At 47.9% G+C, this 25227-nt stretch overlaps 1 protein-coding gene across 3 annotated transcripts in view; it reads right to left on the bottom strand.

Moving 5' to 3' along the window:
* Positions 1–25227, bottom strand: part of TNPO1 (transportin 1) — a 281541-nt gene that overhangs the window by 176657 nt on the left and 79657 nt on the right. For all 3 annotated transcript variants that reach the window (XR_013263933.1, XM_077462501.1, XM_077462500.1), the window contains exon 3: positions 13511–13660. Coding sequence is in view for 2 of the 3 variants with exons in the window: in XM_077462501.1 (XP_077318627.1) it covers positions 13511–13660 (150 nt within the window). In the remaining variant the exon portion in view is untranslated. The remainder of the gene's footprint in view (positions 1–13510; positions 13661–25227) is intronic.

Raw genomic sequence — 25227 nt, 5'->3', positions numbered from 1 at the left:
GCTTCAGTACGTCAACAAGCAGTAGAACGTAAAGAAAAATAGGAGGGGCGGGTGCTGTGTCAGTCGGTGAATTACAGAGAAAAGGATTTTACGGCGAGTACAAAAAATCCTATTTTCTCTTATATTCACTGACTGATAGAGCTCCTCTCTTTAGACCATTGGGACGTCCCCAAGCAGTGCCAAAACGAGGGGTGGGAAAACAGCATAAAACTTCATCCACCATGGCATGTGGGAACTAGTAAAAACTTTACCCACAAAAAAAACAGTATGTGGGAATAACCAAACTTTGTGCTCCAAACAGAGAGGCACTACCCTCAAATCGCACCAGAACAGCAGTAACAAATGCAACAGTGCATTTACTTTAAAGTACTGCGTTTTTTCCCAAAAAAACTGTAAAAAATGTATGTCCAATTACAATTATACAGCCGCCTGCAAAACTTTGCGGCCAAAACAGGCATCAGCCGATGCACTGACGTCTACCTTGTAGAATTTTTAAAAGTGTGAACAGACGACCAAGTCACCGCTTTACACACTTGAGCGGCAGACGCTTGATGTCGGAAGGCCCAAGATGTTCCAATTGCCCTTGTGGAGTAGGCCGTGACCAGAAAGGGCAATCTGTCTTATCCACCTGGAAATAATGTGGAACGCCGAAACCACCTTCGGCAGAAAAGAAGGTTGCAGAAGCACCACCACCTTATCCCTGTGGATAACCAGATAGGGCGACTTGCAAGACAAGGCCGCCAGTTACGAAACCCTCCTGGCCAATGTAATGGCAACTAGAAAGACCACTTTCTGGGAAAGAGTCAGAGGAATCTCTCTGATATTTTCAAATGGCGGTTTTTGAAGCACCGATAACACCACGATCAGACCCCATGGGGGTAAAGTTGGACACACCGGAGGAACTACATGTTCAAAACAAAAGTGCTCACTAGAGAGTGAGCTGCCAGGGGTCACTGAAAAGAGATAGCCAAAGCTGATATTTGTCCTTTAGTGGTGCTTAACCACTTTCAGACCGGACCATTTTGCTGATCAATGACCAGAGGTCTTTTTACAATTTGGCACTGCGCTGCTTTAACTGGTAATTGCGCGGTCATGCAATGTTGTACCCAAACAAAATTTGCGTCCTTTTCTTCCCACAAATAGAGCTTTCTTTTGATGGTATTTGATTGCCTCTGCGATTTTTATTTTTTGCGATATAAACGTAAAAAGACCGCAAATTTAGAAAAAAAATTATATTTTCTACTTTTTATTAGAAAAATCCAATAAACTCAATTTTAGTCATACATTTAGGCCAAAATGTATTCAGCCACATGTCTTTGGTAAAAAAAGTCAATAACTGTATATTTATTGGTTTGCGCAAAAGTTGTCACATCTACAAACTAAGGTACGTTTTCTGGAATTTACGCAGCTTTTAGTTTACGACTGCCTATCTCATTTCTTGAGGTGCTAAAATGGCAGGGCAGTACAAAACCCCCCCAAATGACCCCATTTTGGAAAGTAGACACCCTAAGGAAATTGATAAGAGGCATGTTGAGCCCATTGAAATTTTTTTTTTTTTTTTTTTTTTTTTTTTTTACACAAAGTTGTCACTAAATGATATATTGCTCACACATGCTATGGGCATATGTGAAATGACACCCCAAAATAAATTCTGCTGCTTCTCCTGAGTATGGGGATACCACATATGTGGGACTTTTTGGGAGCCTAGCCGCGTACGGGGCCCCCGAAAGCCAAGAACCGCCTTCAGGTTTTCTAAGGGCGTAAATATTTGACTTCACTCCTCAATACCCATTACAGTTTTGAAGGCCATAAAATGCCAAGATGGCACAAACCCCCCCAAATGACCCCATTTTGGAAAGTAGACACCCCTAAATTTAGGGGTACACTAGTGAGACTCACAGGTAAAAAAGCACCTAGGCTGTCAGCGACTGTATCAAAACGCTACAAGAAAAACTGTTAGCGAACGCAGGGATCAGGCCTGACTCTGCGAACGCTGCAGTTATGCGGGTTGTGTTTTGTAAGTGACAGTGATCGATCGATACTGCACTTGGGTGGGCTGATCTGGGCTTGGTGGAGGGGCTAAACGCAGGTGCTAGCAGGTATCTGGGCTGATCCCGCTAACAATGCGTTTTGGGAAACCTAAACTGCTGGCGACGCTAATATAGATCTGATCAGATACTATATTACTAAGGGAGGTGTATGCTTTGTGCGTGGGTGTTAGCGGTACTGGCACTAACCTGACACTGCCTGGGGCGACGCAGACCTTATCTGACCCTCAAACTTATATCACCCGCCGGGTGATCAGGGGGTTAAACCTTTATTCGGTAATAAATGGCGGGTGCCCTGAAACTATAAAAAATAACTAACCAACCAGCGTCACCTGTAACAGTTATATGGTGATCACTGGTGAAAGGGTTAACTAGGGGGCAATCAGGGGGCTTTATGCGGTAGTATATGGGGGTCCCTGGCGCTATAAAAAGCTGCGGCGAACCTAAATACCTACCTGCCTAACTAGCGTCACCTGTGACACTAATACAGCGATCAGAAAAATGATCGCTTATTAGGCTGGGTTCACACTGGAGCGATGCGGGAACGCCACGAATCCGCGGCGGGTTCCCGCATCGCATGCCTCCCGGCGGCAGTTCACACTGCCCTATGCGAACTGCTGGGAGTGTCAGTGAAATGTTAATGACACCCCCAGATCAGTTCGCATATCGCAGTGCGATCTGCAAACTCGGATCGCATGGTGTGAACACCCATGCGATCCGATTCTGCTGCGGACCAAAAAAAGGGTCCCGTGCGAATTTCCGGCGGGTGCGACGCAAATTCAGCCATACTATCTGTATGGCTGAACTCGAATCGCACAGAGATCGGATGTGATTTGCACTGCAGTGCGGTGCGAATCACATCCGTTCTCATAAAACGCTGCAATGTGAACCCAGCCTTAGTGACACTGGCGATGGGGGGTGATCACGGGGTTAAACCTTTATTGGGGGGGTTAGGGGGGTACCTTAGAACTAAAGGGGGCTAACCCTAACTGCCCTAACAGTTATTACAGTCACAAATGACACCAATGCAAAAAAAAAAAATGCAATTGGTGTCACTGTGACTGGGGGGGGGGCAGGGGTAATTGGGGGGGGGTGAAGGGGGGGTGTGAGTGTGCCTGGCATGTTCTACTCCTGGCCTGGCCCCCCAGCCGCGGGAAGGCAGGGACGTATATATACGCCCATATGCCTGCCCGTGCCATTCTGTCGACGTATATAGTCGTGCGGCGGTCGGCAAGTGGTTAAAGCCAATTTCTGGTCTACTCCTTGCTGTAGAAACAGCAGGATCCTGGATATAGAAAAGGAGCGCCGACCACATCCTTTCTCCTCACACAGATGTATGCCTTCCAGGTACAATGGTTTATCTTCTGAGAAGATTTCCGTGCTCTGAGGATTGGGATCACTGTGTCCGAAAGACCCCAGCTCCTCAACACCTGGCTCTCAATAGCCAGGCCATCAAAACCAGCAATGGTAAAGCAGGATGGAGAATCGGACCTTGAGACAGGTGGTCTTCTCATAATGGCAGTCGCCAAGGGGTGTCTGCCACCAGGCGCACTAGGTCTGCGAATGAGGGATGCTGGGGCAATCAGTATTACTGGAATCCCCTCGGCCTTCACTCTGTGAAGCAGACGCAGTAACCGTTTCAGTGGAGGAAAGGCATAGATCAGCCAGTACTGATCCCACGGAGCCACCAACGCGTCTACCCAAGGATCGCTTGTCCTGGACGTGAATCTTGGCACCTTCCGATTGAGACGGGAGATCGAGCCAGAGACGCTGGAAACCACCGGCGCCACCGGACGAGACGCTCCAGCGCAAGAGGATCACCTTCCCCTGAGAGTCCTGTGATGAACTCTGGAAAATTTTCCTTACATACATGGTGTGCCTGATTTTCTCCTACACAGAGTGAGTACTACATTCTAAATAAATATTTGTGGACTTTAACCTCCCTGGCGGTATGATTCAGTCTGGTTTAAGGTGCTGAAAGCAGTACAATTATTTTGCATGGAAATTTGGCGTTTTATTTTGTAGTCCTGTAATTCTTATGAATAACTCTCTTAAATCTGTTCAAACCAGAGTCTAGCAGACATCCCGGGTATGATAAAGTTTATAATATAATAAAGAATAATAAAAATTATTCAATAATGTAATCAAATCCTAAAACACTGAAAAAGGGAAACGTTTTGGTTGCTATAGACAATCTCCAAATTCCAGGCAGGAAAAAACAGTATTTATAATATAAAAGTGCATGCAGGGCACTGCACAGACCACTAGGGGTGTGTCATTTTTAATACAGCACTGTAATCTGTAAGATTACAGTGCTGTGTGTGTTTTGTGTCTTTTTACTTTTTTGAATTTGCCGCCGTTCTCCGCTCCCGTGCGCCGCAACGTCGCAGGGAACGGATCTGGCGGCATTCGGCACTGTGAATCGAGCCGAGGACAGCTCGATCACACCGCGCAGAGGACATCGCTGGATCCAGGGGACAAGGTAAGTAACTCTCCCTGTGTCCTCCCCTGCATCCAGAGAAGCGATCCCGAGTCTGGCTCGGGGTTACCGCTTCCGTTAGTGAAATCGCAACCCGAGCCAGACTCGGGATTACCGCTAGGGGGGTTAATACTGCACTAAGGTTGGTGCCGTTTTGTGTTTCTGCTTGTACGACTGGAGGAGCCAACCATTTTTTGAGAAGGCTCTCCTCAAAGGGGTAATGCACCGCCATGTATTTGGGGACTGAAAAGGTCCACTGCGGTTGACCCCATTCCTTGCAAATTAACTTATCGAAATAAGTCAGATACGGGAACACCTTAGGTGAACGGGCTGGCTTACGGGACCCAAAAGGGACCGCTACATCAGCAGAGGGATCTGCTGGCTCCTGAATCTTCATGGTATTACGCACAGCTGTGATAAGTGCTCCAACAAGCGATTTATCGCGCACGGAGACTCCTCACTGTCCAAACGGACCTGGTCAGCGTCATCAGCCTCAGTAGGGCCCGAGTCTGCGTCAGAGCTCTCCCCGGAGGACGGGGGGAGCCGCTTTTTCTTCACCAGTTTCTGAAGCCATGCTGACCCTACCCTGTCTGCCACCTTATGGGTACTTAGGACAGTGATGGTCCCACCCTACTAACTGCTGCTGGCTGAGATGCTCTTTCCCGGAGGACTCACCACCCCGACTGCTATGTCCAGCTAGTAGTGCCTGTGCCAGCTCCCAGGTGCATAGGAGAACCCACTGCACTGTCCAGAGCTGCTGCAAATGGTGCTGAAACTGATCAAAAATGTGCTCAGGCTTCAAGAAAATGTCCGCCAAGCGTCCAGTATAAAAGGACATGAACACATGAAAGATGGCCGCCGAGCTACAGGAAAACATGCTGCTCCTTGTCCCACCAAAGATGGCCTCCAGACACCCCCAGGGCAAGATCCACACACATCCAGGGCACAGCCAGCCAGCGCAGCCCCCCCCCCCCCCCCCAGTTGAGACTCCCTGCATATGACACACACACACCGCTCAGCAGCCTCATGCAGCATCCCCCACGGGGAGAGGGAGGGAGGGAAGATAGTGACAGGGAGAGAAGAGAGGGAGGTGAGGAACCCCCAAATCAACCTCCCAGGGAATGCCCAGCTCCTCAGCCCCACCGAAGCAGGGAGAGCTGTACTTACCAGTCCTGCAGAGCTGGGAGACATTCCATCACAGACCCACTTTCCGATCAGTACGGGGTGGCTGCTGGCCCGGCACACTGACACAGACATCAGTAGCCCGGTCATATGTGTCCCCCGGAGCATTAACGCTCACCGACCACCTCTGGAGCCGAGGCCTGTCATGGCCAACCTAGCGCGTAGCTCTACACATGCTTGCTGGCCAGGCTGGGGGGACAATAGGGATAAGGGTATGCAGCCCGTCATCCAGCCGGTTGTTGATAGCAGATCACAGGATCTTTAATCTTGCGCAAAAAGCAAAGCTTCTTCAGAAAAAAACATGGACTGATGGGCCCATCAGGGTTCCCAAGTCCTTCTTCACTAGGCAAAATAAAACTGAAGGTGCATGGCAGGCTGAGGGGTTGTTGCCAAAGGACCGCCCCTTGGGCGGAACTAGAAGTTCTGCGTTTTTTGCATTACGTGTTAACATGTTATGCCTAGTCCTCTCCTAAAGGTGGATTAACAACCCAATGGTCTAAAGAGAGGAGCTGTGCCAGTCGGTGAATATAAGAGAAAATATGGTTGCTTAAGTGTGCAAACTCTTAACCACTTCCCTACTCGCCCATTGTCATATGACATCTGCAGGAACACTCTGTCCCTCCGACCGGGAGTCATACAACGCCCTTGGCTTCCCGGCGGTATATTGGGGGAGTGCGCGTGCCACGTCACTTGGGAGCCGATGGATCTGTGTGTAAACGCACAGATTCATGTCCAGTCAGGGGAGAGGACACAGATTGTGTGTTCCTAGTGTATAGGAACACCGATCAGTCCCCTCGCTCCAGTTAGAATCACTCCCTAGGTAACACAGTTAACCCCTTGATCGTTCTCTGGTGTCAACTCCTTTTACTGCCAATGACATTTATACAGTAATCAGTGCATATTTACAACACTGATCGCTGTACAAGTGTCACTGGTCCCAAATCGGTGTCAAAAGTGTCCGATCTGTCCGTCACAATCAAGATAAAAATTGCAGATCGCCTCCATTCCTAGTATAAAAAAAAAAAACGAATAAAAACGCCATCAATCTATACTCTATTTTGTAGGCGCTATAACTTCTGTGCAAACCAATCAATATACGCTTATTGTGATTTTTTGTTTTACCAAAAATATGTAGAATACATATCGGCCCAAACTGAGGGATATTTATTAGAGCAAAAACTAAAAAAATTTAGTTTTTTCAAAATTGGCGGTTTTTTGTTTATAGCACAAAAAATAAAAACCGCAGAGGTGATCAAATAACAAAAGAAAGCTCTATTTGTGGGGGGAAAAAATGATAATTTCATTTGGGTACAGTTTTGCATGACTGCGCAATGGTCCCACTCTGCGAAAACACTTCAAATCTGTCAGGTTGCAAGGGCATTTCCTGTGCACAGCCCTGTTCAGACCACCCCACAGATTTTCAAATCAGATTCAGGTCTCGCCTCTGGCTGTGCCATTTAAAAAACCTTTACTAATCTTCTGGTGAAGCCATTCTTTTGTTGATCTGGAAGTATACTTTGGGTCAGCGTAATGCTGAAAGATGAAGTTCCTCTTCATTAGGGATGAGCTCAGGCGTGTTCGCATGGAACACGTGCAGAGCCCGCCAGGAAGTCGGTGCATTGCTGCGCTAATCACAGGCAATGAGAAATTGACCTTGATCTCTGCAGCCGCACATCGGGGCAATGTCTCACTGCCTGTGATTAGCGCCGCCCTGCACCGACTTCCTGGGGGGCTCTGCATGTCTTCCATGCGAGCACGCCTGAGCTCATCCCTACTCTTTACGTTCAGCTTTCTAGCAGAAGCCTGAATGTTTTGTGCCAATATTGACTGGTATTCAGAACTGGTCATAATTCCCTTTACCTTGACTAAGGCCCCTGTTCCAGGTGAAGAAAATAGCACCAAAGCATGATGCTGCCACCTCCATGCTTCACTGTGTGTATGGTGTTCTTTTGGTGATCTGCAGTGTTTTTGCGCCAAACATATCCTTTGGAATTCTGGCAAAAAGTTCAAACTTGGTTTCATCAGACCACAACACATTTCCCCACATGCTCTTGGAAGACTTCAGATGTGTTCTGCAAACTTTAGCCAGGCTTGGACATTTTTCTTCATAAGAAAAGGCTTCTGTCTTGCCACTCTAGCCCAGACATATGAAGAATACAGGAGATCGTCACGTACCACAAAGCCAGAACTTGCCAGATATTCCTGCAGCTCCTTTAATGTTACTGTAGGCCTCTTGGTAGCCTCCCTGAAAAGTTTTCTTCCCGTCTCTTTCATACATTTTGGAGGGATGTCCAGTTCTTGGTAATTGTGCCATATTTTCTCCATTTGATGACGACTGTCTTCACTGTGTTCCATGGTATATCCAATGCCTTGGAAATTTGTTTGTACCCTTCTGACTGATACCTTTTAACGAGATCCCTCGGATGCTTTGGACGTGCTCTGCGGACCATGGCTTTTGCTTTAGGATATGACTAAGAAAATGCCAGGAAAGACCTACTAGCTGAACTAGTAGCTTAACTTTAGTTGGGGTTAATAAGAGGCACTTTAAATGATGGCAGATGTGTACTAACTCCTATTTAACATGATTTTGAATGGGATTGCTAAATTCTGAACACAGCAAAATCCCCAGTTATAGGGTGTGCAGTTATGCAACCACATTAATTTTTAGCCGTTGTCACCGCAGGTTCAGATCCCACGGGGGTAAATGTGGACGCACCGGAGGAACTACATACCTAACCCCTTGAATGAAAGTGCTCAATAGAGAATGAGACGCCAGGAGTGATTGGAAAAAGATAGCCAAGGCTGATATTTGTCCCTTAATGGTGCTTAAAGCCATTTTCTGGTCTACTCCTAGCTGTAAAAACAGCAAGATCGTGGAAACTGAAGAGGTGTGCGGACGACACGCTTTCTCCTCACACATGGAGATGTAGGCCTCCCAGGTACGATGGTATATCTTCAGAGAAGATTACCGTGCTCTCAACATAGTTGAAATCACAGAGTCCCACAGGACCCGATCTCTTAGCACCTGGTTCTCAACAGCCATGCCGTTAAAACCAGCAATGGTATAGCCGGATGTAGAATCGGACCTTGACACAGAAGATCCTCTCGTAACGGTAGTCGCCAGGGAGCGTCCGCAACCAGGCGCACTAAGTCGGCGTACCAGGGGCACCGAGGCTATCTGGGGCAATCCGTATTACTGGATTCCCCTTAGTCTCCACTCTGCGGAGCAGTCATTGTAGTAGCTTTAGCGGAGGAAAGGCGTAGATCAGTCGATATTGACACCAGGGAGCCATCAGCGCGTCTGATGAGTCTGCCCAAGGATCTCTTGTCCTGGATAAGAATCTCTGCACCTTCCAATTGAGGCGGGAAGCCAGAAGATCCACGTCTGGTGTGCCCCATCGCAGGCACAGTAGCCTGAATACCTCCAGATGCAACGACCATTCTCCTGGGTCCAGCACCTGGTGACTTAGGTAGTCTGCCTGCCAGTTTTCCACTCCCGGGCTGTAAATGGCCGACAAGGCCGATACATGTCGCTCTGCCCATAAAGGATGTGAGCGACCTCCCGTGCTGCAGCCAAGCTTCTTGTTCCTCCTTGATGGTTGACATATGCCACCGCCGTGGCATTGTCTGACTGGATCTTGTTCGGCCACCCTTGAAGTCTCAGCTACCATGTGGAGAGACATAGCCTGATCGCTCGAAGCTCAAGCACATTGATCAGCAACTTGGATTCCTCCCCCGTCCAGAGGCCCTGGGTCGACTGTACTACCAGTACTCCACCCCAGCCGGTCAGGCTGGCATCTGTTGTGATCCCTATCCAATGTAGAGGTAGGAACGACTTCTTGGACCAAAGTGCCGGGGACCTCAGCCCCCAGAGCAGGGAGTCCCTGACTGGCTCACCCGAATCGGACAATCCAGGGAAAACTGAGATTTGTCCCATTTTGTCAATATCTCCTTTTGCAAGAGACTGGTGCGAAACTGGGCGTACGGTACTGCCTCGAAGGAGGCCACCATGAGGCCCAGAACTCGCATGCAAAAGCGCAGCAATGACCACCTGCGGTTCATCAATAGTTTTACCACGGCTCTGATAGTCCGCAGCTTGTCTGAAGGGAGAAAAACTTGCTTCCATGGAGTCCAGCAGTAAGCCTAGGTATTCCAAGCGCTGAGTCGGTATGAGCACCGACTTTTTTTTAGGTTCAACAGCCACCCAAATTCCTGCAGGGTTTGCATAGTGATCGCCACATCCTCCTTTAATTCTGAGGTGGAAGAAGCTCTCAGGAGCAGATCGTCTAGGTAACCTACGATTGTGATCCCGCGTTGACGCAAAACAACGGCAAAATTGAAGGCAATACCTTGCTTGCAGACTCGGGGTGCTGATGCCAAGCCAAAAGGGAGAGCCACAAACTGGTAGTGGGCTTCCCCTACTGCAAATCACAGAAACCTCTTATGCCAGAGGCATATGGGTATGTGCAGGTACGCATCCTGGATGTCCAAAGACGCCAGGAAGTCCCCTTATTGGAGTGCAACGACTACTGAGCGAACTGATCCCATTCTGAACCTCTGTACTTTTACAAAGCTATTGAGGGCTTTCAGGTCCAAGATTGGACGTACCCCTTCCTTTTTGGGGACTACAAACAGATTGAAGTAGAACCCCTGGAACCTTTCTGACTCCGGAACAGGCACCATCACCCCGCAGCTTAGCAGGTCCCTTACTGCCCCCAATAGGGTCTCCCAGCGACCCGGGAGTAAAGGTATGCTGGAGTGGAAGAATCTGTTTGGTGGCCAAGAGAGGAACTATCTTGTAGCCAGAGGAAATCAGTTCACAGACCCATTGGTCGGACAGTTGAGAGGCCCACCGGACTGCAAACTCTCGAAGGTGACCCCCCACCTGAGAGACTGGCAGGGTCAAACCTTCATGCGGTAGCACTTTTGCTCGCAGGCTTGTGGTTCCAGGGTTGCTTTTGTCCCTCAGAGGTCATCCTGTGACTGGGAATGTTTAGCTGAAGTCCCGGACGGATGAAAAAGCCTCTTGAGCAGAAAATGAGGGCCCTTGCCTGCGGCGTAGCTCCATAGTCTTCCTGACCTGTGGGAACAAGGTACTCTTCCCACCTGTGACATTCTTAATGATGTCATCCAATGAGGCTCCAAAGAGCCGCTCACCAAGGGTAGATCCGTCAAGGCTTTTTTAGATGCCTGGTCCGCAGACCAGCATTTTAGCCAAATTAGCGGCCGCAGCACCACTGCTGACATAGAAGACCTGGACAGCAAGGGAATCCGTATCCAGGGCCAAACAACAAACGTACATAAGGCATGCATTGACTGGTCTACTAGTTCCACACAGACGGGAGTAGCCTGCTGCTTCTCCAATTCGGGGTGCAAAAGTTTTGCCCATTCAGTAAGTGTCTGCTACACAAGTGCTGTGGCCAATACAGGTCGTATTCTGGACCCCACAACCGTAAACAAGGAATGAGCCACTGCCTCTGCCTTCCTGTCAGCAGGGACCTTAAATGCAGGAGTCCCCTCTACTGGGATCGTAGTTACTATATTTAACCTGGATCCTTGGGGGTCCACGACCAGAGGAGCCTACCATTTATTAAGAAGGCTCTAGTCAAAGGGTAACGCAATGCCATACTTTGTGGACCGAAAAGGTCCGTTGCGGGCTTCCCCATTCCTTGTATATGAACTTGTCGAAATAAGTCAGACAGAAACACCTTAGGTGTACGGGCTGGCTTACGGGACCCAAAAGGGACCGCTACTTCAGCAGAGGGACCTGCTGTATCCTGAATTTTCAGGGTATCACACACAGCTGCGATAAGTGCTCTAACTAGCACTTCGTCTTGCGTGGACCCGGATGAGGACTCATCCTCACTGTCCGATCGGTCCTGGTCAGCGTCATCTGAAACAGAGCAGGGGCCGCCAGTCTCAGCAGGGCCAGAGTCTGCGTCAGAGCTCTCCCTGGAGGGCAGGTGGGGGGCAGGGGCCGCTTTTTTACCACCTTTGCGCCCGCACACCGCCTCCACCCTGGCAAGGAATGTTTCAAGGACCGCCGACAAAGCGTCCAAAGGCACGGCACTGTTTGCAGAAGAGGCGGTTGCAATTGCAAGGAGTTGTGTGGAAGAAACACCAGTTTCTAAAGCCATGCTGACCCACGCTGTCTGCCACCCTTGGTGACTTAGGGCAGGTGCACAGTCCCACCCTCCTAGCTGCTGACTGAGGGGCCCCCACCGCAGGAGTCACCACCCTGACTGCCGTTCAGCTACAAGTGCCTGTGTCCTGTGTCAGCTCCCAGGTGTCCTGAGAGAAACCGCGCTGTTCTGAGAGGCAGGGAGAGGCAGGGACCAGCGCCAAGGATAAAAACCACTCTGGACTACAACAAAATGGCCGCCCTGTATAAAGGACATAATCACAGAAAATGGCCGCCGAGCTACTGTAAAATGGCCCCTGACCATGCTGTCCACTGAGGCACACCAAAAATGGCCGACAAACTGTACACAGTGAAGAGTGTGAAAATGGCGGCAGAACAGTGCTATGGCGATCAGCACATGCAGACCTCCAGACAACCAGCGGGGAGACCAGACACCCAGGGACACAGCCACCCAGCTCAGCCCCCCAACCAAAGTGAGAGCCCCCCCAGGGGACCCCTGGCTACAGGTACACACACCGCTCAGTAGCCCATCATGCAGCATCCCCCATGGGGGGGGGGGAGATAGGGACAGGGAGAGAAGAGAGGGACCCCCTAATCGACCTCCCAGGTAATGCCCAGCTGCTCCATTCCGCCGAGGCAAGGAGAGCCATACTTACCATCCGGACAAGCTAGGGACATCCCATCACAGACCCACTCTCCGATCAGTACGGGGTGGCTGCTAGCCACGGCACACTGTGACAAAGACATCAGTAGTCCGGGCATGTGTGCCCAGAGCGCCACACTCACCGGACGCCCCTGGAGCCTGAGGGGCATGTCGTGGTTGACCCAGCGCGTAGCTATGGTCTGCACATGCTCAATGACCAGGCTGGGGAGACCAGGATAAGGATCTCCAGCCTGTCACCCAGCCGGCTGTTGATAGTAGATCACAGGATCCAAAAATCTTGCACAAAAGGCAAACTTACGCAAAAAAAAATCCCAGGCAGAAAAAAAAACTGAGCTGCAGGAAGCAGGCTGAGGGGATGTTACTGGAGGGACCGCCCCCTGGGCGGAATTGTAAAGTTCTGTTTTTTTCACATGTATGACATGTTCTGCCTAGTCCTCTCCTGAAGGTGGCGTAACAAAACGCAAGAGAAAAACTATTTTGAAGCTTTTTGGATAGCATAGGGAAGGGTCAACACCCCTGTAACGTTTGTTTTGCTGTCTGTGCCCGTGTTCAGAAGATTTCACCTCACTTTCTGTCCCAATGACAATTGGATTTTGAAAATTTTGGGTTGTTGTGGAAACAAGCCTTGGTGAATAAAAGCATCAGTGGAGACACCTTTTCCCCATAGTAACTCTTACAGGAGTTAATTTCCCTTCCTAGGTGTAGCTTTCCTCTCACTTCCTGTTGTCTCCCTCCGTTTGCAAGTCAGATGTTTGTAACTAGGGGACCGCTTGTAGTATGACCCTTTCTTGAATGGGATCTTAAGAGATGCTACAGTAGATAGGCATAAGGCATCCAACTAAAGAAATTGCTCTCCCGGTTAGGGATTTGGGAGGTGTTTAAACAAAAAAAAGTGTGGGCAATTTCAACTACACAATTTTACTGTCCTTATTGCTGCCCAGATAAAAACTGATGTGATGTTTACTGACAGTGTGATTTTACCAGAAAGCACTTACCTACAGTTGCTCTAATTAGTGGGGATGAGTCACCAATGTTATTCAAGCACTCGCTCTTTATAAAGTCCGTCACCCCATTGGGGAAGTTCTGAAAATGAGCTTTCACATTATTTTTCAGGATCAGTCCACTCAAAGAGCGTGTAGGCTCATCTGTAAGACAAAAGCATTTGGCATAGAGTCATGATTGGTTTAACTAGAGCTTAACAGTATAGCCATAAAAGTCTGTAGCGATATGAAAATTAAAATTTTTTTGCAATTCACTTAAATCATGAACTTCATTCACCTTCTCTCCAGCTCGATCAGCATCTGGGTCCCTCTCCTCATAGGCAGAGACTTGCAGAGCTGTGCATTGACCAGCTATTTGCTAATCTATTTATAGCACCCGACCCTGACAAAATTTCAGGCTGGTTTTATCACAGTTGACAGAGAACTTGCAGAAGTTATGCCAATAACAGAAGAACGGTGCAGGAAAAAGCCACAGGACATAGTGTTTTGAAATTTCATAAATCAGGTTTACATCCACTTTAAACTTGGCACAGAGAAAGAAATTAGATGAAGTTAGGAAGATTTGGTTGGACTGTGATCTTTCTGTAGCCTAATGATTATATGGATTGCACTAATAGGGAGGAGGTTGCCTGGGTGGTGATGGATATGGGTGTATATGGCTCTGTACTTCTTGTACTAACAATGTGATAATATTAGGGACTGGACTGCTGCTTAGATAGCTGCATATAGGGATGACTGATGGCCTTATTACCCCGAGAACTGCAAAATCGTTATACTAATGCTTATAATACGTTGGTATAGTTGCCCCTTCTTTGATTTAATGGAATTGCATCCGGGAAGGTGGATTTGTCCACAGGGTGGTGAACCTGGACTGGGAGGGGTGTTGTGGGAGTTTCTAATTTTTACTTGTTTTTTCTATGAATCCCACCCTGCGTGGCCTGGTTTTGTTTACTTTCTTTTTGTGCCTTTTCTATTATGCAAAATATATAAAAAATAAAAAAAATTGGTATAGATAAAAAAAAAAAAAAATCATCTATAACTATATCTATATTTGTGATGATGAACATTGCCTACATATGCAGTTCACCTAAAAGCCGACTTAAGGGTGCTATAGCCTGTATAGCACAAACAAACTGTTATGTTTTTGATAACTGGAGCCGCCAGGAGATGTGTGTTATCTAGCTTCTGTTACTCTGATGCAGTGGCTGTACTGACAAAGTATGTAAAAGTAACTAAATTGTGCGCTCGTCTCTAAAATATAAAACGCCACAAACTTATAAGATTAAATACTGACTGACAAAGCCACATGTTCCAATTTAACAAGTATGAGTGGGCAAACCTGCAGTCACACTGTCTGTACAGTCACTCCATCACCACAGAGTAACATAGGCTGCATGCTCGCAGCTCAATAAACAGCTTGTGCACACTGTAAGGGCCACAGAGTCCATGTGAAAGCGCCTTTCCCTGAATACCGGGTAGAACAAAGTAAAAGCCTGTGAAAAAGGCAACTCCACATTCTTTTCTGACTATAAACTGAGAAGTCTTGATTGCATACGTATTCCTCCCAATATATAAAGAACATCCTATATAAGTTCGGATGTAAATGCATTGGAGGAAAAAAAAAAAACACACACACACACACACACACACACACACACACACACACACACACACACACACACTCTCCTCTGAATACTATGGGGCTATCAGAGCGATTTCTGCTTTTCCATCTTAACCACTTGCCGACCATGCAGGACGACACGATCACACGAGCCGGCATAGCTGTACATCGGCTCCTTTAACCACTTGCCGCCCGCCCTATTACAAATTGACGGTGGCAAAGTGGTTTCATAATCCTGATCGGATGTCATATGACGTGATCAGGATTATGAGCCGCTGCGTGCCCCCGGGGGCGCGCATCGCGGCGATCATTGTTGCGGGGTGTCAGTCTGACGGAGACTCTTTACCACGTGATCAGCCGTGTCCAATCACGGCTGATCACAGTGTAAATACGAAGAGCCGGTGATCGGCTTTTCCTCACTCGCGTCTGACAGGGGGGGTCTGTGCTGATCGATTATCAGCACAGCCCCCCCGAGGATGCCCACACTGGACCAACAGGGACACCGCCAGACCACCAGGGATGCTAAGCAAAAGGTAATCCTCCCTAGACCACCAGGAATGCCAGTCAGCACAATGGATGCCAATCAGTGCCCATAATGGATGCCAATCAGTGCCCACAATGGGCATCACTGATTGTCATGCATTATTGTTTGGAACTGATTGGCATCCATTAGTACAGTATAACACCAATGCCGCCCATTCGTGCCCATCCATGCCGCCCATCCTGCGCCCATCCGTGCCGCCCACCCGTGCCACCTATCAGTGCCAATTTGTGTCGCCCGTCAGTGCCGCCCGTCAGTGTCCATCAATGCCACCTCATCAGTGCCACTTCACTGGTGCCACATCATTGGTGCCCATCAGTGCCGCCTTATCAGTGCCCATCAGTGTAGCCCCATCAGTGCCCATCAGTGAAGGAGAAAACATACTTATTTACAAAGTTTTGAAACTGAAACAAAAAAAAACATTTTTTTTCTCTAAATTTTCAGTATTTTTTTATTTGTAGCGCAAAAAATAAAAACCGTAGAGGTGATCAAATACCACCAAAAGAAAGCTCTATTTGTGGGAAAAAAAATGAAAAATTTTTTAATTTGGGTACAGTGTAGCATGACCGCGCAATTGTCATTCAAAGTGCGACAGCGCTGAAAGCTCAAAATTGGTCTGGGCAGGAAGGTGTTTAAGTGCCCTGTATTGAAGTGGTTAAGTGGGATAGCAGCCACGTGCACGCTGCACTGCGGAGGTGCAGATGCTGGTGACCAGCGGTCGCAGGCACAAGAGGCAGAAAAGGTACGTGTGTGTGTAAACACACAAATCCCTTTTCTGAGAGGAGATGTAGATCGTGAGTTCATAATATCTAGGAACCACATTCTAATATCTCCTCTAGTCAGTCCCCTCCCCCTACAGTTAAAACACACAGTCGGGGAACACAGTTATCCCCTTCCCCGCCAGTGACATTTATACAGTAATCAGTGCATTTTTATAGCACTGATTGCTGTATAAATTGTCAGTCGTCCCAAAATTGTGTCAAAAGTGTCCGATGTGCTCGCCATAATGTCGCAGTCACGATAAAAATTGCAGATAGTCGCCATTACTAGTAAAAAAAAAAAAAATTAGTAATAAAAATGCCATGCATCTTTCCCCTATATTGTAGACACTAACTTATGTGCAAACCAATCAACATACGCTTATAGCGCTTTTTATTACCAAAAATATTTAGAATACATTAGACTAAAAAGAAAAAAAAAAAATTATTTTTGTAATCACCGTAAAATCCCTTTCTCTGAAGTTCATTGACGGACAAAGCAGCTTTTGTTGACCTTAGGGTTATATCTCCCCATTAGGAGAGGACTAGGCAGAAAGTGTTAAAAACAGCAACACTTGCACAGGGGCGGTCATACTGGCTATAACCCCTCACACTGCATCCAACAGCTCAGTTCGTAAAAAGCAGTACAAACAGAAACAGGAGGGATGGGTGCTGTGAGTACAAAAATCCTATTTTCTCTATAGTTCATTGACGGACAAAACAGATCTTCTTGACCTTAGGGACGTCCCTAAGCAGTGTCAAAGAAACCAGGGGTGGGAACAGCAAACAACAATAACTTCAACCATAGCAACCAGACCTCCTCAACGGAGGAATTGCAACCTTAAACAGCCACCTGCAAAATGAAGTAAGCATCCGAAGATGCGCTCACATCAACCTTGTAAAATTTAGCGAAAAATGTGAATGGACGAACAGCGAGTCCGACCTCCGAAAAGGAGCCGTAGCTGACAGATACAACCGCAGAGCCCAGACCACGACCAGGGAATGCAAAGCCCCCTCTTTGGGGTGTGACGGCTGAGGACATAAGGACGGAAAAACAATGTCCTCATTTAGATGAAAGGCTGAAACAACCTTTGGAAGAAAAGGCTGCGGACGCAGCACTGCCTTATCCTTGTAGAGGATCAAGTAGGGAGACTTGCAAGACAAGGCCGCCAACTCATAAACCCTCCTGGCAGATGTATTGGCCACTAGAAAGACGACTTTCTGAGAGTGTCAATAAGGGAATCTCCCTAATGTTTTCAAACGGCGGTTTCTGAAGCACCGAGAGCACCAGATTCAAATCCCACGGCGGTAGCGGTGGTCGAACCGGAGGGGCCACAAATGTCGAACCCCCTGAACAAACGTACTCGCCAATTAATGAGTCACCAAGGGACACTGAAAAAGAAAAAAAAAAAAAAAAAAAGACAGCCAAGGCTGATATCTGCCCCTTAATGATGCTTAAGTTTCTGATCCACTCCTCCCAGCAAAAAACAGCAGGATCCTGGAAACCGAATATGTACACGGACGTCACCTGATCTCTTCACACATGGAGCTGTAGGTTTTCCACGTAGGATGATAAATATTCCGAGAGGACTTCCATGCCCTCAACATAGTGAACATAATGGATATTACCAAATCTGACAGACCTCGGTCCCTTAGCACCTGGCTTTCAAAAGCCATGCCGTTAAAGCCAGTGACGGTAAAGCAGGATCAAGTATTGGACATTGAGACAGAAGCTCCTCTCGCATCAGCAAAGAACATCCGCCACCAGTCGTACTATGTCAGCATACCACGGACACCGAGGCCAATCTGGGGCAATCAGAATCACCGGAATCCCCTCAGCCTCCACTCTAAGTCAGTGATCCTTTGACCTGGCCACAAACCTCTGTACCTTCCGACTGAGTCAAGAGCCAGGAGATCCACATCTGGCATGCCCCACCTAAGGCACAGTAGCACTGAACACCTCTGGATGCAACGCCCATTCTCCTGGGTGCAGCATCTGTCTACGCAGATAGTCCGCCTGCCAGTTCTCCACTCCCGGGATGTAAATGGCCGACAGGGCCGGTACATGTCGCTCTGCCCACCGAAGTATGTGAGCGACCTCCCGTGCAGCGGCCAAGCTTCTTGTTCCTCCTTGGTGATTGATGTATGCCACAGCCGTGGTGTTGTCTGACTGGATCCTGATCGGACGCCCTCGCAGTCTCATCGACCATGTGGAGAGGCATAGCCTGATCGCTCTCAGTTTGAGCAGATTGATCGGCAACTTGGATTCCTCCACCGACCAGAGGCGCTGGGACGACTGAACTCCCATTACTCCACCCCAGCCTGATAGGCTGGCTTCCGTTGTGATCACTGTCCATTTCAGAGGTAGGAATGACTTCCCGGACTGAAGTGCCGGGGACCTCAGCCACCAGAGCAGGGAATCCCTGACTAACTGGCTCACCTGAATCTGCCGATCCGGGGACAACAGAGATTTGTCCCATTTTGTCAAAATCTCCTTCTGCAGGACTCTGGTGTGGAACTGGGAATACAGTACTGCCTCGAAGGAGGCCACCATGAGTCCCAGGACTCGCATGCAGAAGCGTAGGGACAACCACTTGCGGTTCATCAGCAGTTTCACCGCGGCTCTGAGAGTCTGCAGCTTGTCTGAAGGGAGAAACACTCTCGCTTCCATGGAGTCCAGCAGTAAGCCTAGGTACTTCAAACGCTGAGTCGGCACGATCACCGACTTCTTCAGGTTCAACAGCCACCCAAATTCCTGCAGGGTCTGCATGGTGATCGCTACATCCTCCTCCAACTCTGAGGCGGAAGATGCTCTCAGGAGAAGATAGTCTAGATAACTTGCGATCCTGCGTTGCTGTAGCAACGCCAAGATGAGCCAATACCTTGGTAAAGACTTGGGGGGGCTGATGACAAACCAAAAGGGAGAGCCACAAACTGGTAGTGGGCTTCCCCCACTACAAATCACAGAAACTTCTGATGCTGGAGGCATATGTGCAGGTACGCATCCTGGATGTCCAAGGACGCCAGAGTCCCCTTGATGGAGTGTAGCGACTACTGAGCAAACTGATTCCATTCTGAACCTCTGTACTTTCAGAAAGTAATTGAGGGCTTTCAGGTCCAAGATTGGACTTACCCCTTCCTTCTTGGGGACTACAAACAGGCTCGAGTAGAACCCCTGGAAACATTCTGAGTCTGAAACAGGTACTATCACCTCACAACTCAGTAGGTCCCTTAGCGCCCCCCAAAGGGCCTCCAGGCCCACTCAGTGTCTGCAACACAAGTACGGATGCCAGTACTGGTCGCATGGTTGACCCCACAACCGTAAAGAGGAACGAGCCACTGCCTCAGCCTTGCTGTCCGTGGGATCCTTAAATGCAGGAGTCTCCTCTACCGTGATTGTGGTTACTTTGTTTAACCTGGATACTGGGGGGGTCGACCGGAGGAGCCGACCACTTCTTGAGAAGGCTTTCCTTCAAAGGGTAACACACCGCCATGTATTTGGGGACCGAAAAGGTCCTTTGCGGTCGACACCATTCCTTGTAAATGAACTTGTCAAAATAAGTCAGATACGGGAAAACCTTAGGCAAACATGCTGGCTTACGGGACCCAAAAGGGGCCGCTACATTAGCAGAGGGATCTGCTGGCTCCTGAATCTTCAGGGTAGCTGTGATAAGTGCTCCAAGAAGCGCTTTATCGTGCATGGACCCAAAATCATCCTCACTGTCCGAATGGTCCTGGTCAGCGTCATCTGAAACGACAGAGCAGGGGTCACCAGCCTCAGCAGGGCAAGAGTCTGTGTCAGAGCTCTCCCCAGAGGGGGGGGGGGGGGGGCAGGGGATGCCTTTTAGCACCTTTGCGCCCAGGCACCGCCTCCATCCTGGCAACGAACAAATTGAGGATCGCCGACAAAGCATCCAGGGGCACTGCGCATTCTGCAGGCGAACTGGTTCCAATTGCCTGGATTTCGGGGGAATTAACACCATTTTCGGAAGCCATGCTGACCCTAGCCTGTCTGCCACCTGAAGGGGACTTAGGACAGTGATGGTCCCACCCTCCTAACTGCTGCTGGCTGAGGGGCTCTTTCCCACAGGACTCACCACTCTGACTGGTTCTGCTCTGTCCAGCAAGTAGTGCCTGTGTTCTGTCAGCTCCCAGGTGCAGAAGAATTCCCACTGTCATCCAAAGCTGCTGCTTATGGCACTGAAAAGGATCTGCAATGTGCTCAGGCTCAAAGAAAATGGCCGCCAAGCATCCAGCATAAGGATATAAAGCACTGGGAAAATGGCCACTGGACTACAGGAAAGCATGCTGCTCCTAGAGACTAAATGAAAAATGTGCTCAGGCTTTAAGAAAATGGCCGCCAGCATCCAGCATAAAGGACCAAATAACAGGGAAAATGGCCGGCAGTTACAGGAGAGCATGCCGTTTCTTGCCCTCACCTAAGTTGCTCAGCAGCCACATGCAGCATACCCCCCAAAGGGAGGGGAGGAGGGAAGATAGGGACAGGGAGAGAAGAGAGAGGTGAGGGACCCCCGAATTGACCTCCCAGGCAATGCCCAGCTGCTCAGCCCCACCAAGGCAGGGAGAGCTGTACTTACCAGTCCTGAAGAGCTGGGAGACATTCCATCACAGACCCACTCTCCGATCAGTACGGGGTGGCTGTTGGCCTCGGCACACTGACGCAGACATCAGTAGCTCTACTCCTTCAGAGATGGAAGTTGTCATATGTGCGCCCTGGAGCATAAAAGCTCACCGAATATCTCTGGAGCTGAGGTATGTTGTGGCCGGCCCAGCGCAGCTCTGACCTGCACACGCTTGCTGGCCAGGCTGGGAAGACTACAAGGAGCTGTGTCAGTCTGTGAATATAAGAGAAATCTGTTTATACAGAAAGCACAATGACATCCCCAGCCCTGAAATCCAGGAGGAGACCATCACCCCCCAAACCCTGCCATGTACACAGCACAGGGGATCCTCTACCTCTGATGTTCCTCACCTGCAGGACTGATGACCATCCTAACATTCTCCCTTTGATTCTTCCATCCTTCAGTTCCTATCTCCAGACTCTTCCGGGTCTTCCATTCTCTATCCATGGATTCCTCCATCCCCAGACTCTTACATCCTTCCATTCTTATAATTATTGAATTCCTCCATCCTTCAGTCCCTACCCCTCCCTCATATCCTGCACTCTTCCATGTCCTTGTCCCGCTATATGCAGGGAATTTTTTTTTTTTTAAAGCTGATAAAATGTAAAAAAATGTTGTTCTACATGTTTAAAAATTTTTTTGATGGAAACCATCAAATTTTTTAAAAAGTTTTTTTCATTTAAATAAGATTTTTTTTGAGATTATATTTGAGAGAAGTTAACTTTTTCAGTATCACTTGCAATGTATGGACCAAATGAGTCATGCGATTCAAATATCGCATGCAATATGGTTTAGTGAATTGAGCCTTAAAGTCCGTAAACATCCATTTACAGTCAATTGTCAAGAAACGACTCAGGAGAGAACATGGAAGTGTTACACGTTAAACTATAAATAAAAAAAAGTCACTTCTGCCAATGCCATTTATTCATAATGTGCTAACAAAGGCACAGTTCAGCTTTAAAAATAAAATCTGGTAAAATATTAGTTGGCCAAATAACCCAACAGATGGATCTTATTTTTCATTCCATTTGATTTACACAAGTCGAATCAGGAATAAATGGAAAAAATTAAACCAATTCATTGGCATGATAAATTTACAGGGAAAAAAAAAAAAAGTGTAGGCTGAAGCTGCACATATTTCATAAACATTTAACATACTTTAACCACTTTCAGACCGGACCATTTTGCTGGTAAATGACCAGAGGTCTTTTTACACTTTGGCACTGCGCTGCTTTAACTGGTAATTGCGCGGTCATGCAATGTTGTACCCAAACAAAATTTGCGTCCTTTTCTTCCCACAAATAGAGCTTTCTTTTGATGGTATTTGATTGCCTCTGCGATTTTTATTTTTTGCGATATAAACGTAAAAAGACCGCAAATTTTGAAAAAAAATGATATTTTCTACTTTTTGTTATTAGAAAAATCCAATAAACTCAATTTTAGTCATACATTTAGGCCAAAATGTATTCAGCCACATGTCTTTGGTAAAAAAAAAGTCAATAATTGTATATTTATTGGTTTGCGCAAAAGTTGTCACATCTACAAACTAAGGTACGTTTTCTGGAATTTACGCAGCTTTTAGTTTACGACTGCCTATCTCATTTCTTGAGGTGCTAAAATGGCAGGGCAGTACAAAACCCCCCCAAATGACCCCATTTTGGAAAGTAGACCCCCTAAGGAAATTGATAAGAGGCATGTTGAGCCCATTGAATATTTTATTTTTTTGCCTCAAGCGATTGAATAATGACAAAAAAAAAAATTTTTTTTTTTTTTTACACAAAGTTGTCACTAAATGATATATTGCTCACACATGCTATGGGCGTATGTGAAATGACACCCCAAAATAAATTCTGCTGCTTCTCCTGAGTATGGGGATACCACATATGTGGGACTTTTTGGGAGCCTAGCCGCGTACGGGGCCCCGAAAACCAAGCACCGCCTTCAGGCTTTCTAAGGGCGTAAATTTTTGAGTTCACTTCTCACTACCTATTACAGTTTTGAAGGCCATAAAATGCCAAGATGGCACAAAACCCCCACAAATGACCCCATTTTAGAAAGTAGACACCCCAAGCTATTTGCTGAGAGGCATGTTGAGTTCATGGAATATTTTATATTTTGCCACAAGTTGCGGGAAAATTACAAACTTTTTTTTTTTTTTTTTTTTTTAACAAAGTTGTCACTAAATGATATATTGCTCATGCATGCCATGGGCATATGTGAAATGACACCCCAAAATAAATTCTGCTGCTTCTCCTGAGTACGGGGATACCACATATGTGGGACTTTTTGGGAGCCTAGCCGCGTACGGGGCCCCGAAAACCAAGCACCGCCTTCAGGCTTTCTAAGGGCGTAATTTTTTGATTTCACTCCTCACTACCTATTACAGTTTTGAAGGCCATAAAATGCCAAGATGGCACAAAACCCCCACAAATGACCCCATTTTAGAAAGTAGACACCCCAAGCTATTTGCTGAGAGGCATGTTGAGTCCATGGAATATTTTATATTTTGCCACAAGTTGCGGGAAAATTACAACCTTTTTTTTTTTTTTTTTTTCACAAAGTTGTCACTAAATGATATATTGCTCACGCATGCCATGGGCATATGTGAAATGACACCCCAAAATAAATTCTGCTGCTTCTCCTGAGTATGGGGATACCACATATGTGGGACTTTTTGGGAGCCTAGCCGCGTACGGGGCCCCGAAAACCAAGCACCGCCTTCAGGCTTTCTAAGGGCGTTACAGTTTTGAAGGCCATAAAATGCCAAGATGGCACAAACCCCCCCCAAATGACCCCATTTTGGAAAGTAGACACCCCTAAATTTAGGGGTACACTAGTGAGACTAGGTAATAAATGGCGGGTGCCCTGAAACTATAAAAAAATAACTAACCAACCAGCGTCACCTGTAACAGTTATATGGTGATCACTGGTGAAAGGGTTAACTAGGGGGCAATCAGGGGGCTTTATGCGGTAGTATATGGGGGTCCCTGGCGCTATAAAAAGCTGCAGCGAACCTAAATACCTACCTGCCTAACTAGCGTCACCTGTGACACTAATACAGCGATCAGAAAAACGATCGCTTATTAGGCTGGGTTCACACTGGAGCGATGCGGGAACGCCACGAATGCGCGGCGGGTTCCCGCATCGCATGCCTCCCGGCGGCAGTTCACACTGCCCTATGCGAACTGCTGGGAGTGTCAGTGAAATGTTACTGACACCCCCAGATCAGTTCGCATATCGCAGTGCGATCTGCAAACTCGGATCGCATGGTGTGAACACCCATGCGATCCGATTCTGCTGCGGGCCAAAAAAAGGGTCCCGTGCGAATTTGCGGCGGGTGCGGCGGGTGCGGCGAATGGCTGAACTCGAATCGCACAGAGATCGGATGTGATTTGCACTGCAGTGCGGTGCGAATCACATCCGTTCTCATAAACCGCTGCAATGTGAACCCAGCCTTAGTGACACTGGCGACGGGGGGTGATCACGGGGTTAAACCTTTATTGGGGGGGTTAGGGGGGTACCTTAGAACTAAAGGGGGCTAACCCTAACTGCCCTAACAGTTATTAGTCACAAATGACACCCGCCGGGTGATCAGGGGGTTAAACCTTTATTAGGTAATAAATGGCGGGTGCCCTGAAACTATAAAAAAATAACTAACCAACCAGCGTCACCTGTAACAGTTATATGGTGATCACTGGTGAAAGGGTTAACTAGGGGGCAATCAGGGGGCTTTATGCGGTAGTATATGGGGGTCCCTGGCGCTATAAAAAGCTGCGGCGAACCTAAATACCTACCTGCCTAACTAGCGTCACCTGTGACACTAATACGGCGATCAGAAAAATGATCGCTTATTAGGCTGGGTTCACACTGGAGCGATGCGGAAACGCCGCGAATCCGCGGCGGGTTCCCGCATCGCATGCCTCCCGGCGGCAGTTCACACTGCCCTATGCGAACTGCTGGGAGTGTCAGTGAAATGTTACTGACACCCCCAGATCAGTTCGCATATCGCAGTGCGATCTGCAAACTCGGATCGCATGGTGTGAACACCCATGCGATCCGATTCTGCTGCGGGCCAAAAAAAGGGTCCCGTGCGAATTTGCGGCGGGTGCGGCGGGTGCGGCGAATGGCTGAACTCGAATCGCACAGAG

The sequence above is a fragment of the Lithobates pipiens genome, unplaced genomic scaffold (genome assembly GCF_037356315.1).
Source record: "Lithobates pipiens isolate NorthernLeopardFrog02 unplaced genomic scaffold, aLitPip1_a1.2 Scaffold_3, whole genome shotgun sequence".
Taxonomy (NCBI): Eukaryota; Metazoa; Chordata; class Amphibia; order Anura; family Ranidae; genus Lithobates; species Lithobates pipiens.
This window is presented reverse-complemented; position numbering and strand designations above follow the sequence as displayed.